Source organism: Mytilus galloprovincialis, chromosome 2 (assembly GCF_965363235.1).
Source record: "Mytilus galloprovincialis chromosome 2, xbMytGall1.hap1.1, whole genome shotgun sequence".
Lineage (NCBI taxonomy): Eukaryota > Metazoa > Mollusca > Bivalvia > Mytilida > Mytilidae > Mytilus > Mytilus galloprovincialis.
In genome coordinates this window covers 100,785,444-100,802,555 of record NC_134839.1, presented here as the reverse complement: position 1 = coordinate 100,802,555, position 17,112 = coordinate 100,785,444, and the positions used below count along the sequence as shown (strand labels likewise).

At 31.4% G+C, this 17,112-nt stretch overlaps 1 protein-coding gene across 2 annotated transcripts; it reads right to left on the bottom strand.

Moving 5' to 3' along the window:
• Positions 1-3,836: 3,836 nt before the first annotated feature.
• On the bottom strand, positions 3,837-16,944 carry LOC143065136 (inositol polyphosphate 1-phosphatase-like). 2 transcript variants are annotated; one of them, XM_076238508.1, is made up of 6 exons: positions 16,812-16,944; positions 14,405-14,617; positions 10,865-10,982; positions 10,229-10,378; positions 9,484-9,658; positions 3,837-7,842 (listed from the first exon to the last, which is right to left on the bottom strand). In XM_076238508.1, the coding sequence occupies exons 2-6, from the start codon at positions 14,612-14,614 to the stop codon at positions 7,341-7,343; spliced, it is 1,155 nt and encodes a 384-aa protein (XP_076094623.1). In that variant the 5' UTR covers positions 14,615-14,617; positions 16,812-16,944; the 3' UTR covers positions 3,837-7,340. The 2 variants fall into 2 exon arrangements, with proteins under 2 accessions (XP_076094623.1, XP_076094624.1); XM_076238509.1 differs by lacking the exon at positions 16,812-16,944 and adding an exon at positions 16,715-16,776.
• Positions 16,945-17,112: the final 168 nt, after the last annotated feature.

Sequence of the window (17,112 nt, the reverse complement as noted above, 5' to 3'; positions counted from 1 at the left end):
TAGAAAAAAGACCAAAACTAAAAACTTAACTTTGACCACTTAACCATGAAAATGAGGTCGAGGTTAGATGACACCTGCCAGTTGTACACCTTACAATCATTCAATACACCAAATATAGTAGACCTATTGCATACAGTATAAGAAAAACAGTCCAAAACGCAAACAGATGCTCTGCAGGGTGCAGCTTTATACAACCGCAAAGGTCGAAACCTGAACAGATTGGGCAAGTATGGACACAACATTCAAGCTGGATAAAGCTCAATTCCAGCCTTTTTTTTTGTAGTAAGAAACCTTGTAGTATAATTTCAGAGATATCCATACACTAAAACACAAGTTATTGTCTGTAAACTAGAAAAATGCTTCTTTTTGGCCCTTTTTTTGGCCCCTTATTCTTACATGTTCAGGGAAATTAACCCCAAACTCAATCCCAGCCTTCCCTTTGTTATACATGAAACCTTGTGGTACATGTACTATGCCCTTTTTTTTTTGCCCTGAATTCCTAGACTGTTTGCCCCATATGCCTTAAAATAAATCCCAACCTCCTACTTATGGTATTAATCATAGTGGTACAATTTCAGAGCAATTGAATTACTCACACATAACGTAACTGCTTGTTTTGGGCCCCTTTGGGTCCCTAATTCCTTAACCTTTGGGACTATAACCCCCAAAATCAATCCCAACCTTCCTTTGTGGTTATAAAAATTGTGTTAAATTTTATTGATTTCTATTTACTTATACTAAAGTTATCATCCGGAAACCATATGTCTTCAGACGAAGCTGACGACGATGATACCAATATACGACCAAAAAGTTTTTAATTTTTGTGGTGGTACATGTATAAAAACTTAAAATAACCACTGAACCATTAAATTAGGTCAAGGTCAGATGACACCTGCCAGTTGGACATGTACACCATACAATCCTCCCATACACCAAATATACTAGACCTTTTGCTTAAACAGTATCTGAGATATGGACTTGACCACGAAAACTTAACATTGTTCACTGATCCATGAAAAGAGGTCGAGGTCAATTGAAAACTGTGTGACAGGCATGAGGATCTTGCAAGGTATGCACATACCAAATATAGTTATCATATTACTCATAATAAGAGAGAAATTAACATTACAAAAAGTCTTAATTTTTTTTCAAGTAGTCAATGAACCATGGAAATGAGGTCAAGGACAATGAACATATGACAGATGGAAACTTCGTAACATAAGGCATCTATATACAAAGTATGAAGCATCCAAGTCTTCTACCCTCTACAATATAAAGCTTTTAAGAAGTTAGTTAACGTTGCCACCGCCTGATCACTATCCGGGTATCCCTATGTCAAGCTTTCTGCAACTAAAGTCACGGGCTCGACAAAAATGAGGTCAAAGACAATTGTCATGTGACAGCTGGAAGCTTCATAACATTAGGCATCTATATACAAAGTATGAAACGACCAGGTCTTCCACTTTCTAAAATATATAGTTTATAAGAAGTAATCTAACGCCACCACTGCTGCTGCAGCTGCCAGATCACTATCTCTATGTGGAGCTCTCTGTGACAAAAGTTGCAAGCTCGACAAAAATTAAGAATATAATGTGTTATAGTTGCCAATTTCAATAAACTGTTATCACATAGATATGTTTCACCTTTTTGTAATTTTGATGATGCAAATGTTGAAATTAAAATAGCAATTCTGTAACAAGTAAGTTTCATGAATGTGACCTACCGAATTAGACTATTTACCCTCTTTGTTATAACATAAGCAACACGATGGCTGCCACATGTGGAGTAGGTTCTGGAGCACCTGAGATCACCCCTAATTTTTGGTTCGGTTGGTGTTGCTTATTTTTTAGTTTTCTATGTTGTGTCATGTGTTCTATTGTTTGTCTGTTTGTTTTAATCTTTCATTTTTAGCCAGGCGTTGTCAGTGTCATGTGTTCTATTGTTTGTCTGTTTGTCTTCTTTTGTTTTTAGCCAGGCTTTGTCGATTTAGGAGTTTGACTGTCCCTCTGGTATCTTTCATCCCTCTTTTATGCATATACAAAAATGTATTGAAAGTAGATGAACCATTACTGACGGTACATGGCTATACAATCTCCATGGAAATGAGATATGCCAAAGCTAATACACCTGCATACCAAATACTCTTGACTTATTACAAGTTGTTCCCTTTAAACAAGCCTAAACACAAACATTACCTTGTAAACTATGTAAAGGCTTTATAGTCAATGAACCATGATGAGGGGTGGGGCTATATAATCTCCATGGAAACGATTCTTGCAATAAATAATTTGCATACCAATTTAACATTAACATTACATTTTAAACCGATTTAATCACAAACTAATACATGTTAACTTAGCAAAAGTTTCAAAGTCAACAGATTATGACTGAAGGAGAGGGCCAAATATTCTCCATTGAAATGAAATGTGCTATTGCTGATTCAACTGAATACAAACTAACATTGGCCTAACACAAACGCTTCCCCTTGAACTGACCTAATCACATTATTGACCTACCACTAGTGGTTCCCCTAAATTGACCTAATTACAAACTAACACAACTATATGCTAACTAAACAAAAGTTTCAAAGTCAAAAGACGATGACTGAGAGGACAGGGCCAAATAATCTCCAAGGAAATGAGATGTGCCAATGTTTATACAACTGCATACCAAATATCATTGATCTACCACTTGTGGTTCACTATAAACTAGACCTAATCACAAACTAATACATTGTTGATGTCGTCGCCGGTAAAAACAGAATACATATGTCTCACTTTTTTACCCTGTCAAGGTGAGACAAAAACTATCTACTATTCCAAAATGAGCTGGATGTAAACAACTAAATGTCACCATACAACCTTCAAAAATTAGCAGAGGTATGGGGGCTTTCAATACTAATAATTAGGAGTGCTGAATAAAGGGGATTTTTTTTGTAACTTATTCAAACTTTAATATCCAAATCAAGTCACTTTTGACTTTCTTTCCTGTCTTCTGGCCTTGGGGTCATAAAACTTTCGAGTCAGTTTTTTGTACTCGTACTCGAAAATCAACCAATCAAAATGCTGGATTTCATGTTTCGAGCTAATTTTTGTGCTCCAAGCACTGAGCAAAGTTTTATGACTTCAACCCCAGATATGGACCCTCCTTGAATTTAAATTTTGGAAATTAGTGTTCCAAAAAAGAATAAGAACCCTGGATCATATGTCTTAAACAGCAAGACATTTATTTGAAAGAATTTCAAACTTTTCAATGGTGATCAAATACTTATCCAACATATCATCTGATGGTATAATGCTTCATTGCAGAGCATGCTAACCAAGAGGCAAAAACAGAATAGCCAAAAACATCTAAGGTAATTATTGACTGTCATGTCAAGATCTTTTGTAGAAAATTTTACATGGAATGGGTTTAGCTCATTCTCAAAGGCTGTATAAATACATCTGTACTTTGGTTAGTTGTTTCATTGGCAGTCATCCCACGTCTCATTTTTTTATATCGCATTCTTAGTTTTAGGACAACATAATTTATAGGGTAAAATCTATTATTTTATGAATCATGTTGAAACCTATGCACTGCCTACTATCAGATGGAGCCTTCAAGGCGGTAGCACATCTGAGGCTTTATCTATACCCAAGTGTTGTAATACATTTATTAACATAAAGATCTGATTGCCTGTGAATTTGAAATGTGCCCGAGTAGTGATGCTACAGTAACTAACAATTATCATTTTGAAGGAATGAAAAAATGCTAAGCTGAAACATCAGAATCTGCATAAACTGAGGGACAGATGATCATACAGACAAACTGTTTTTTTGGATTGAGGAAGAAAACAATTTTCACGTTATATTTATTAGAAACATTTTAACAGAAGTAAACAGATATACAATATATAATATTAAATCATCAAGGAAAAATGAACATAAGTAAAATTTGATCTTCAATAAATAACATCCTATATAAACTATATAAACCTTAAATATTTTTGGTAACACAAATTAAGCTGTTTTTGTAAGCCTTCTTGTCATACTATACATTAAGTTTTTTTCTTGACTAAAATAATCATTTTCAAATATATCTTTTAATGTGCTTTCAACTTGAAAGTTTCAAGTAAAACAAATGTCAAGAAATTAATGTTTTACCTCAGTGCCAGCATTACAATTATCGTTAACATAAAAATAAGAAAAACAAATATCATTAATCATTAATACAAAGTCTTTTAATAATCTTTTAAAATATATGAGTCATTTCCCTTTGAACAGAAATGGATTAATTCATCAAAAATTTAATTCTTAGGTAAGGGCTAAAACTGAACAACAAGAAAAGCTAAAATTGCGAAAATTGAACTTGACCTTCATTTAGTCACAGGAAAAAAACATATCTAAATTTGAAAAAAAATCTTCAAAGTGTATTCATGTAAATGAACAGACAATATTTGTTATTTATCAATATACTTGGGTATAAAAGATTGCATAACATGATTGATATCTAAATCACCCAATGTGTATCACTACCCTTCACAGTTTACACAAAACATTTCAGTGAAGTGATCATTATAGAGATCCTATTCAGTCAAACTCATTTTTTTATGTTATGTTATACTTTGATATATAAGTTACAAAATGACATGTATTTGAGTTACCATTCTTATCAAGAAAACATTGTTTTATTAAATATTACATAAGTAATGCATGGTGTATTAACCTGTTATAAAAATAGGTTCAACAACAAATGTACAATCATGAACAAAGGAAGACAACTCCATTTCAAATGTTTAATTTGACCAGCAAAATACAATTTAAAGTTTTATCTAAAAATAAAAAAAAACATTGGTTGAACTGATCATGTTATTTACTACATTTATATGACATCAATTGCCACAAGTCAATTATGAAATCTTATCCAGTTAATAACAACACAAGCCTGTCAATTTTTTCATTTCAGGATAATAACTCCTATAAACATGATAAATAGTAAAATTGATGACTTTAAACTACAGTATATTTTGTTATTGGCAATGTAGCTCTACATGTTTTTATTACATTTTCAAGGTAATATTAAAAACAAATGGCCAGAAACATTATTATTAAAGACATTTGTTTTTTTTTCAATGCAAAAACAAATAAAAAAATATCAGTGACTATTTTCCATGTTTTCTTTTTTCTCTACTAAATATACCTTTATTGCACTTTTCTTTGCTGTAATGACAACTTACTTGAACTACAACAGTTGACCAAGTATCCCTGTGGATTAGTCACTGGATAACCAGGGAAATTATCCATTGAATTCATATTTATAAATAGTTACTTTTACAAACCATAATTAATGCACAAGTTTTTGGAATACATATATATATATATAAAATAACATGATTACACAAATTGTTCAGTTTTCTTCCCTTTTGATTCCAAGTACTAGTTATGTTCATTGACCATACCCTTTTAAAGAATTGTTAAGTTATTCTGTAGAGGATTTGACTAGTTGACTACTCTCACAAACACCTTGAATTTCAATTATTGTGAGTGACTGGTAAGTCTTGATATCTACAAAAGTTAGTTTATATATTTTGACCAATCTGTTATAAGATAATAAAAGAAGAGTTCAAATGTCCCTCCTGTTTCACATATTTTATCTATCCAAAGTATAAAGGCGCTTTTTTTTGTTTCATTAAAGCTTTTTATTAATATCTGAGGTGTATAAAGAGTCCATAGCAAATGCAATGTGATTTCCATTATAAATAACATTTCCAACGGGTATAACCATTAAACAAATTTGACCCGCACTTATTTTCAAAATTCTCAAAACATTGCTAATATAAACCTATGATATTAGTTTCATAAAATTTTGGCAATAACTGAACACATGAGAGTGCTGACAATCCAGTTTTCCATATAATCAATATTTCCAAGGGGTAAACTCTCAAAAATAATTGATCAGCCCTAATTTTTAAACTCATAAAAGACATTGCTGATACAAACCTAGGATATAATTTTTCATAAAAATCTGACAAGAACTGAGCACACCAGAGCGCTAACGATACAATTTTCCATTTAATTAATGTTTCCAAGGGACATAATTCTTTTAAAATCAATTGATCAGCATAAAAATCTAGCAAGAATTGTGAACATTACAGCGCTAACAATGGACAGACAATGAATGGATGGACGGACACCCAGTATTTTTATATCCCCTGCAACGGTTTGCCGAGGTGTCCATAAGCATATTAAGTTCGGAAAAAACTACTGTACATTGGTTTTCAGTAAGCATGACGTTTTAATTGTTAACCAAGTGCATAATTCAATTAAATACATACAAGATGAAATTATATGATTAAGGAATTGCTGAAAAATAGTAGATAGTTTTTTATCATCATGTGTATACAAACATATACATGTATAATAATGCTGCATTCTATTTTTCATTTCTAACAATTTAAATCAATAAAATACTTTTCAAGACTAGATTTTAAAGAAGGAGAATAACTCAACATAAACTATTAACGTACATGATATGTTTTGAACTGTTTAACAAACATGGTGGTAGACAGAAGTAACAATACAATAGATCTGACACAAAATTTATTAAATGTCAAATAAAATGCATCAAATACTTCCTATTTTTTGATTAAAGGGAAGATTTCATATTGCACTAAATGTATCCTTGAACAAAGTAAGATGATTTAATCTTGCTTAAATTGTGAGAACTGAACATAGTTGAAAATTTATTTAAATAAAGAAGCTTTAAAACTTTATTTAAGCCACTTAATCATTAAGTTTAACTCAAATTTTTTTATGACACATGGTCAGATGCAATTGCAAACCAAATTATACGCTGAAACAATGATGAAGTTTAAAATTTTGAGAAAAAAATATCATTAAACAATTCTGTGCTATAGCAGCAGAAACACAATTTATATATATTTGGCTTTCAGTGAAATCTGAGGTAAAGAGATTGGTTCAAAATTTTCCTTCTGAGGGGTATCACTCCTTCATAAGGGATGCCTTTACTCTGTTAAGGATGCAATCATACACAGTGATATTTGGTCAGAATGTGGCTGATAGATGTAATGCCAAATGCAGGGAGATGTTGTCCTCTTTAACTCATACAAAGGTGACTATATATTCTTTTCAAAGGCCGAATCCTGCCCTTCCAACATTCCTGGGCCAAAAACCTAATCAGAATATTCTTTCAACTACAAGATACATTTTTTTTTGTAATGCTGACTAAATTGACTATATATCTACAAAACATATTAAAAATATAAAATTTTTGGTTTTAAAGTTTCGCTCTACAAAATCTTTAAAAGGGCAGGATAAAGACATTTAGACAATAAAAATAGACTAGCAGGTTTTAACTGCACTAATAAGTCTTTGTAAAGCTTCAATTGACCTATAGGCCACAACGCCATCAATATTGCACCAATTTTTTGGATCAAGACTTTCAGAGTTGTCTTCCCTACTATAAGTAATCTGACAATCACCAAACTTTTTGTTACTTGACAAGTTATTCTGTGCAAGTTCACATAAACTTTTATAACTTATCACACCTCCACCAAGTGACAATAGAATTGCATGAGGTGCACACATATCCCATTTAAATGTACTATTTTTGGACAAAACATAAGCATCTGCAAGACCCTGAATAACACAGAGGAGCTTGTATCCTGCTCCAGCTGCATGATGAATGGTATAAACTTGACTGAATTTATCTTTTGTCTCTACTGTGTCACTACCACTGGTCAGTAGAATCTGGTGTGAATTGGTTATATTTTCTGGTGTATCTGTTACAGAAGATATTCTACATCCTTCTAGGTTCAAACCCCACTGACAGGAGCTCAACCACCTAAAACATAACAAAGCAAACAGCTGAATAAAATTTAGAGAAGCCCTGAGTTGTTATCTTAATGAATTTGCATAAAAGAAATAGTTAATTTTTCAGGTTACATAATGTACTATATATTTTGGCATTGGGGATAAAGCCTATAAAGTCTACTGATAATCTATGTTAAGTAATGGGAAATAAATATAGCGAACTTGAATTTGACATACTGAACCAAAATTTACAGTTTTATTATTTCCAAGGGCTATTCTTAGGGCAGATAGGTGAATGTTTAACACATGGTTCAAAAGATAACATCAGAAAACCAAAATTTCCTGAAATATACAGGGTGCAAATCTACATGTTCAATATAATTAAAGGGGCACTAGCTGCCAAATGCATGTTCACCCATTTGACTAAAATTCTCATATTTTATTTATAACAATGTAAAACATTTTTCCAAACTATCAAAAGTATAAAATAAACAATTTACAGGACATGGTCTCAATAAGATGTAGCTTTGTTTCTAGTGAATTTTTGCCAAGACGCCATTTAATTAACTATCAAGTTGACCTTCTATGACCATATATATATATATATATATATAAGCAATGTTAACATAAACATAGATATAAATAGATTAAGCAACTCGTGCAATTGGATTTTTATAGGTTTGTTAAATTTTGTATTGTAGATTAAAAATTTGTTTATCGTTGTTTTTACATTTAAAAGAATGATAGTGTGTGGATCGAATTAGTTTATCAAATTATTTACCTAGTTTCACTTTCAATATTGACATTCCTTTCATTTAATATCCGTACACAGACAATGCATGTGTTATTCTATCTCTTTCTACGGAGTTAAATTGTAGTTCACATGAATACGGATTTAATGAGGTCGCATTATTCACTTGCAAGTGAATAATTCATTACCATGTTTATTAGCTTAATTTGACATAATTGAACCATTATAGCTGATAAAAGCAAATTATTAGTTCACTATTTCACTTTCATTAATGATTGAACAAAAAAAAATCATAATACTTTTGATTTTTTATATATCTCGTAGCGAGCCCCTTTAATATACTTGTATTTATGCAAATAAATGCCAAACATACTCACAGAAATTTTTAACATCAGTTCAATTAATTTTTCCTAAAGATAGTACATATTTATTCTCAAGTTATTAAATGTATTTTATATAGATTATAAAGTTGGTTTTCTTGTTTCAATTGTTTTACACTGGTCATTTTTCAAGGCCCTTTATAAATTGCTGTTTGATGTGAGCCAATGCTCTGTGTTGAAGACAGTACTTTGACCTATAATGGTTTACTATTACAAATTGTGACTTGGATGGAGATTTGTCTCATTGGCACTCATACCACATCTTCTTATATCTATTTAATATAACATTGGTTGAAGCGAAATACTGAGACTTCCCAATTAAATAAAAACAAATAATTTCACCCGTATTTTCACTCCTCTTGACGTCATACAACAATTGGAGTTGTCAACTCATTGGTTCAAAATTAATCAGAGTTCAAAACAAAGACAGAATAATTCACTTGTGTGCTATGTACTTGCATTCATTAATTAATATGTTGAATAGTCAATTGTTGAATATTTTTGAAATGTTTTTCTCTGAAAAGCCTTTTTATAACCTTACCTTCCTGTCTGAGGGTCCTGAGAGGCAAATGGTTGGTTAATTATCCCTCCTATAGGCAGACCTGTCAGTTTACTGTATACTCCAATCAAAACACAGGCACACTGTAAACCATGGCTTACAAATCCTTGGTTATTTGGGATCCCAACTTCCCCTCCAATGTACTGGGCTGTCGAATCTAAAGTATCAAGTTAAAATTGTTCACACCATACAATATATGATATCATGCAATCCTATATTATGATAAATTCACCTCTCTTACTACATGTTGTAAAAAACAGCTATACATCATGTTCTTTCTCATACAACCTGGATATATCCTGTTTTCCTATCTTGTAGATAAGTTTATAACGAAGATTCTTAAAAATTTATTAAGGCTTACAACCTGGTCATGTCACAAAAATAATCATCTTTTACAGTCTGTAATGAAAAATAAACTGTTGACACAGAGACATGTCTCGCCTGTCAGCATAAGTTCAGAAAGATAATCTGATGGACACCAACATGGTTTATTAATTCAGTCACTGGACCATTATCTAGTTGGCAGGGCCTGAACATAATCATCAAACTGATATGAACTGATAACCAGGTGTTCCACAGGATGCAGCTTTATACAACTGCAGAGGTCAAACCCTGAACAGTTGGGGCAAATTATTTATCTTGTTGTAACGTCATTTGATTTTTTTAAAAGTTATTCTGTAGATATTCCTTCATTTCTATTCAAGTAATTCAACACATAAAATCTTACCTATGGGGTCAATCCATATTCCTATGTATTCCTCCTTTATTTCCAAGTCTTCCATTTTATCTATTTTTTCCTCTGGATTATATGATATATCTTCATGCACAACTTTGGCCAACAAGTTGGCTGCCTGTTCATTCCCATTCAACACTTTACCTACAAAATTTTTAAAAATATTTGAAGATTGTTTTTTAATTTCTGAAATCTTGACATTCATAATCAATATATAAATAATAATTTTGTGCTTTGAACCAATTTATTGAGTTAAGCCATCAGCGACTGGTTTTTAGAGCTTTGTTCTTACACTGCTCCCGTAGGAAGGTGGATACCAGCTCACAGACACTTTTAAAGATGAATATAAAGTGCAGATTTTTCTCATTGTTGAAGAAAATGTGTTGATCAATAATAAATTTATCTTAGTGATTTGATCTCTGAATGGCAATCATAACAAATCTCCATTTTTTTATGTGAAAATATAATGATGTCAGTCTGGTGAACAGAAGCTATAATGATGTCAGACTGGTGAACAGAAGCTATAATGATGTCAGTCTGGTGAACAGAAGCTATTTCATAAAGAATACTTTCATAAAATCACAAAATCTCTTGTAGGATTTACCATTGGCGACAACATTCACAACTCACAAAGAAGGTCAGCTGTTTCTGCTGGGGAAGACAGTATTTCTACGTTGATAGATTCCCCTAGTGCATTAGTAAATTTGTTACTCTCTTCTCCATAGATACTGTCTTTAATTCCTGGAAACTACAAATACAATTAATATATTGAGTTTTCACATCTGCATCCACCCTGTCCCCTTTAAAAATGATTAGAAAATTTTTGCATGCCCTGAGTAAATGTTATTAAATCTATTAGGTCTAATTATTTAACACTCAAAATAATGAGACAAGTACCCAGCCTATCAACATGGTGACAAAAAAAGGGGAACAAAACAAGCAGTAAATAAAATTCTTAATACTTTTCTCTTAAAGCTGATAAATATCATATTCCTCAATGATAATGCTGCCAAAAATTAAATATTACATATACTTTGTATAAATTGAAACCGAGATCTTATATGCATGTGGGATGATTTAATTATGAGAATATGCTGACTTTCAAAAAAAATATTGACTTAGTTCACTTTAGTTTTACGCTATATCATGTATATATTATTTCAATATATCAGATGGGCAAATACAAGGCTTTATTCCATAATGATAAAATTTTAGTTGGGTTTTCTATATGAATGGGATTTTGAATAAATAAGCATATTCACCTGCGGAAAAAGTATATTCACCGCGCAAAATGTTGTGTGCTTTTACGTGCAGAATTTTGGTTAAAAAACGTTTGATATGTGCAATCGGTTTTGGTAAATAATTGCCATTACATACTTTTCTCTCAGAATATGGAATCAATCAATTACTGTCTTTTGTTTTGGTAAATATGTGGTTATCAAAAGAGAGTAATTGTATTTTATTATATGTTTTCTTGAAGAAAACAGGAGTTGAGGTTTGCTCACACATTAATGAAGTTAATTGGGAAAATAAATGCCAGCTGGTTAGCTAATAAGCATGATATGGAAGAAACATGTCAATAAAACTGAAGAAGCATATTAAGTGTTATACTACTAAGAACTCTTATCAATGGAAAAGCCAATGAGAAAAAACACCAAAACTTGATTCTAACAAAATGTGACAAAAATCAAGTCTATATTAAATTAAAAAAAATCCTAAAACAAGTAATATCAAACTAAATGCAATGCCAGGTTAAGCTAATAAGCATGATATGACAGACAACATGTCAACATTTAGTTTAAGAAGCAATTTCAGTGTGTACACAGTAATATAATATTTTATAGTGTTATAAGGGTTCTTATCAATGGAAAAGGCAATAATAATGAACACCAATTCTTGGTTTTCTCAAATCCCATCTGACATCATTCATGTCTTGAAACATACAAATCAATTCAATTTCAGTCATACTTTTATTTATTTTCACCAAAAATCCATTTCTTACAGTTTTAAAGATAAATTGAGAATTGAAGATGGAATACCTTTTAATTTTAACTTTTCCCTACTATTAAATGGTGTGTTTTATGACAGCCTTTTGCAGTTTCAATTTAATATATTTGCAAATTATCAACTGGCTTTTAAGTTTTAGGCTTAAATTTAAAGCTTTCCAGTAGGTGTGGACAGTAGTCTTTTGTCATAGATATTAACATCTGATTTTACTATTTGTTGTCACAACTATATGTAACCAAGAATTTGTATACTTTTTATAAATTTATTCAAATATTCAATTTGCAAAAACTGTTTATATATCTGCTAGACATGCTAAATGTAGACTACAATAAGTCATATAGTGGTGCAAATAAAAAAATTGTAGTTACTTACATGTAGACTGTCTGTTTAAAAAGTCGGGTAAAATCTTTAGGGCCAGATTGCAATTTTGTATATAATAGTGTGTTTTATTAATTAACTGCACTGTTATTGGACTTAATATGATGAAAACTGCCTATGCAATATAATGTGTAGACTGGGCCAATACAGAATAACTAGGCCAATACAGATTTTTTCTGTATTGGCCGAGTTATTCTATATTGGCCGAGTTGACACAAGTGCAGGATTTCGGAACGTCTCTAGGTTTTACATCGAAAGTCACGATAAACACAAATTGAAAGTAAACAGTTGTTTTGAAGACGCAGTTGTCATTTAGTTATCTTAAACATGCTGAAAATGTCAGTATGGCATACATTTCAGGCGAAAGACGGTCACATTCATTTAAAAGGTATTTTGAAAGCAGACGTGACGTGACGATAAAACTATTTCAGGTTTGGGGAACGAGTAGAATTTATAACAAAGTTCATTTCTTGACGACCTCATAATTTCACGATTGTACACATCGATTTTAAATTAGTTTCTGCATTACACATGCAATGGCAGTACCTTTCCAATTACTATTTATGTGTTGCGTCTAAATTTAAGTTGTAACACTTTATAGTAACTGAAAAGGGTAGAAAAATTCATCAGATGAGAAAATGCTGAAGACACCTGGAAACAGCACCAGATCATTATGTATTGCATCTAATAAAAAGAAACAAACAGATTTGGATAGTTCCACTTCAAGGTAAAAATATTTATCTCTTTTGAAATGAAATTAAAAAAATATTGTAACACTGTAGTTAATTAATAAAGATATTATTACGTGTATTTCTGTATTGGCCTTGTTATTGGTCCTCGGCCAGCTGTATTGGCCTTCGGCTTCGCCTCAGGCCAATACAGCAAGCCTCGGACCAATAACAAGGCCAATACAGAAATACTTACGTAATAATATCATAGTATTAGACCATTCAATACATAAATGCAGTTTACCTATCAGATGTGTTTGTAGTATCTAGGAAACGGATTCCAATTGTGAAAACTTTTTGTTGACCAAATAACTATGAAAATAAGGTCAAGGGCAGACAGACACCTTAAACCTTTAAACTTTTTTTTAAAGTATCTGAGAAAGTAATTTCCTGATGGACACTAAACATTAATACTGAACCATGAAAAGAAGGTCATAGTCAGGTGAGACTTGTCTGACAGATGTGTCTACCTAGTAATACATCTTTTTTAAAATGCTTTGGCATCACTTATAATCACCAAAAAAAAAAACACATGATGACATAGTATTTTTTTTTAGTTTTTAATAAGTAATTGAACAATGAAAATGAAATCATTGGTAAAAGGTTATATATGTTAGAAAAAGATCATCTAGTTCTTCTACATTGTATCTTCTGAAAAAACTGTTACACCAAAGAACAAATGATGAATTTAATCAATTCACATTTTGTTTTAGTTTGAAATTCCATTAAGTCTGTAAAAAGACTAGCTACAACGTAGACCTATATGCACGTGTAGTAAATTTGAAAAAAACTGTTATGAAACAGACACACATCTATCTATGATACATGTACTAGATACGAAATAAATATATAAAGGTCGACCTCTGATGAGGGTTTACCTGGGATTATTCCCGAAAGAACCTGAAACATTGCATATTAAATTCTAAAGAATTAAGCAATAAAAAGTATGTAGTGGTCAGAAATATTGATACCATACCATGAATAATTGGGTTTATGGTCAATTTATAAAACTATTTGTACACACAGAATATACTTCTAATTTCTTACTACATTTTACCTTTTGACTTAAGTCATGAAAAACAATCTGCTGGACCAACACATCAGCCAAGGTTTTAAAGTCCTGTACAAATCGTTCATTTTTCTGTTCTCCAATCTTCTCTTGAACAAGAAGTTCTAATAATGTGTGTTCTGATCTTATAATTCTGGCAACATTGGCTCCTTTCTCACCCACATTGAGAAGGTCTCTAATCAGATCTTTTACTTTCATTATCTGAATAGAATAAAAAAGAATAAAAATATACAGGATGACAATTTTTCAAAACATTAAGTCATACCAGTAAACCAATTCCCAGTCATGACCACAAAATTAAATCCAAGCACAGATTAACCTGCACACCTGAAAAAGTTAAATTGCATAGCAGAAATTAGACAACTAAATGTCAATGCAAGTTAAATGCATTTTATGTAGAAATCAGAAAATTCAAAACTTTTCTGTATTTTGAGATTCTTTTTTTTCTTTCCGATAGAAGGCCTAAGGGCCTTAATAAACTAAGTTTGGATAAATTTTTGAGATTGTCCTCTCTGGAATAATTGCAGTGAACTGTATTTATTGACATGGACAATATATTCTATACAGCAGTAGGTGATTTAAACTGTATAAATGAGTGGACAGTATCCATTGAAACTCATGTGTTTTATTCATTTTGGAAAATTTCTTAAATGGAAAGAAATACAAGACATTTGCATGTATAATTCTGAATATTCAGGTAAAGTTTTAATTTTCTGAAACATAAAATGCTTTTGAAATCTAATTATCTAGTTCCTTTTTGCCATGCTTAAAACTTTTTCATATTCACAGGTTTGTCTGTACTTTCTGTAAATTTTGTGGTGTAACCTGTGTCATATTTGATAATTCCTAATTATGACCCCACCTTAATGTGAATTTGTTAATTCCATTCACGTGTACATGTACTGTGTATATGGTTTTTGATATTGGTGGTTGAACTTTCTTTATAAAATAAATGGGGAATGTGTCCATGGCACACAGATGATGCCCCCACTTGCATGTCATATAAATTATAAAGCGGAAAAACTGAAGAACATTAATCAAAGTGATCTTAAGCATGGAAGGGTAAAGATTGTTTTAATTTTTTCAGTGAACATTGCATTGTATAAAGCATTGGTTGTAGTTGATTCAACTACAATTATGGACAAAGGAAGATAACTCCAATTTAAAAATACTTTTGAGGTCATATGAAATGAGTGACTGGTGAAAAATAGTGTTTATTCAATTCTTGAACCAATGCATGTATATATCATAAACTAAGTCTTTGGTGCACGATTTTATGATTTTTTACGCAAAGATACCGTTTAATCGTCATTTTTTTTCCTCTCGGTTTTTTATGATTTAAAAAATATAGCAGCTCATTAATTGTCGTGTTTTGACGTGTTTGAAGCCAAAATTTATTGATTGTCACCTTTAAATAAACAATCAACAAAGAAGCACGGATATTGAGCATGTGTATAACATATATATACAATCAGATAATAGTTTATTTTAATGACAGATCCACGTGCATTGCATCTAAATTTTAACTCAAATTCTAAAATTGTGAAGATTTCAGTTATTTAGCATGACTTAAAAATGCTAGTATCCAATGCATGTGCATCGTATTGTCAAAAACAGGTTATATTTATGTAACAGAAGAATATTATACTTTTCAATAAATACATGTAGCTTAAATTTACATTTTAACAACTTTGTAAAATGCTGTATTTTGGGGCCAAAATAGGTTCTTACTGGGCCTGCTCCTTTCAAACTCTACACAAAATCATAAGACTGAAACAAAATTTGAACTTGTATTTATCAGTATTCCACTTTTTTTTGTCAGAGGGTAGGTTTTCCTGTGACTGTCAGTTATACATGTCATAAAACGCTTATTTTAGCTACTGTTAGCGACAAATTGGAAAAATTTTAACATATTAAGTCTAAATCAGTGCATATTTTATTGTCAATCACAAAAAATTACTGTTAATGTGATTTGAAATATTTTTTTCCGTTTTTGTCATGACAGTATCCATAACCAGTTACGACTCTCCTAACATTAATATTATTATGAAAAAGGGGGGGGTCCTGATCCTCAGGCACTTGTTTCTATCCATTGGAAGACCCACTATCAACGTATATTTACATCCCGGGCTTAAATACACGATATCCTGAGGTCCGAATTTTAAATCCCGATATCCCGAATTTTTTTGAGATACCAGATGAAGAATAATTATTTATTATGATTATGAACATAAAATCGTTGACAAAATGCAACATTTTATTCATTTACGCAGATAAATAAGAAATAAATAGTCATACAATAATGCCCGAATTATTGGTGTAATATTTCAGTTAATATTTGACAGGATAATATCTTGGTATACAGTGTTTTTTTAGAACATCCTAGTTTTCTCACCTAAATATTAATCTTATTCAGGAAACGTATGAGAAATACGTCATCACTTTTTGTGTTCCCGTACCCAGAATGCACTGTAGCAAATTTCCAAATATAATAATGACATGATCCAACTAGTTTGGCTTGAATCATGTTCAATCTAAAAATGTAAAGGCCATCAATCAAAATAAGACACATCTAAGCGGTCTTGGTTGTCATCTAATTCTTATAACCAAATTTTTTACTGCTGTTATCGAAAAATCATAGTTATAGAGTCGATTATATGAATAGTGAAGAACAATGTCATAAACCGGAAGAACGT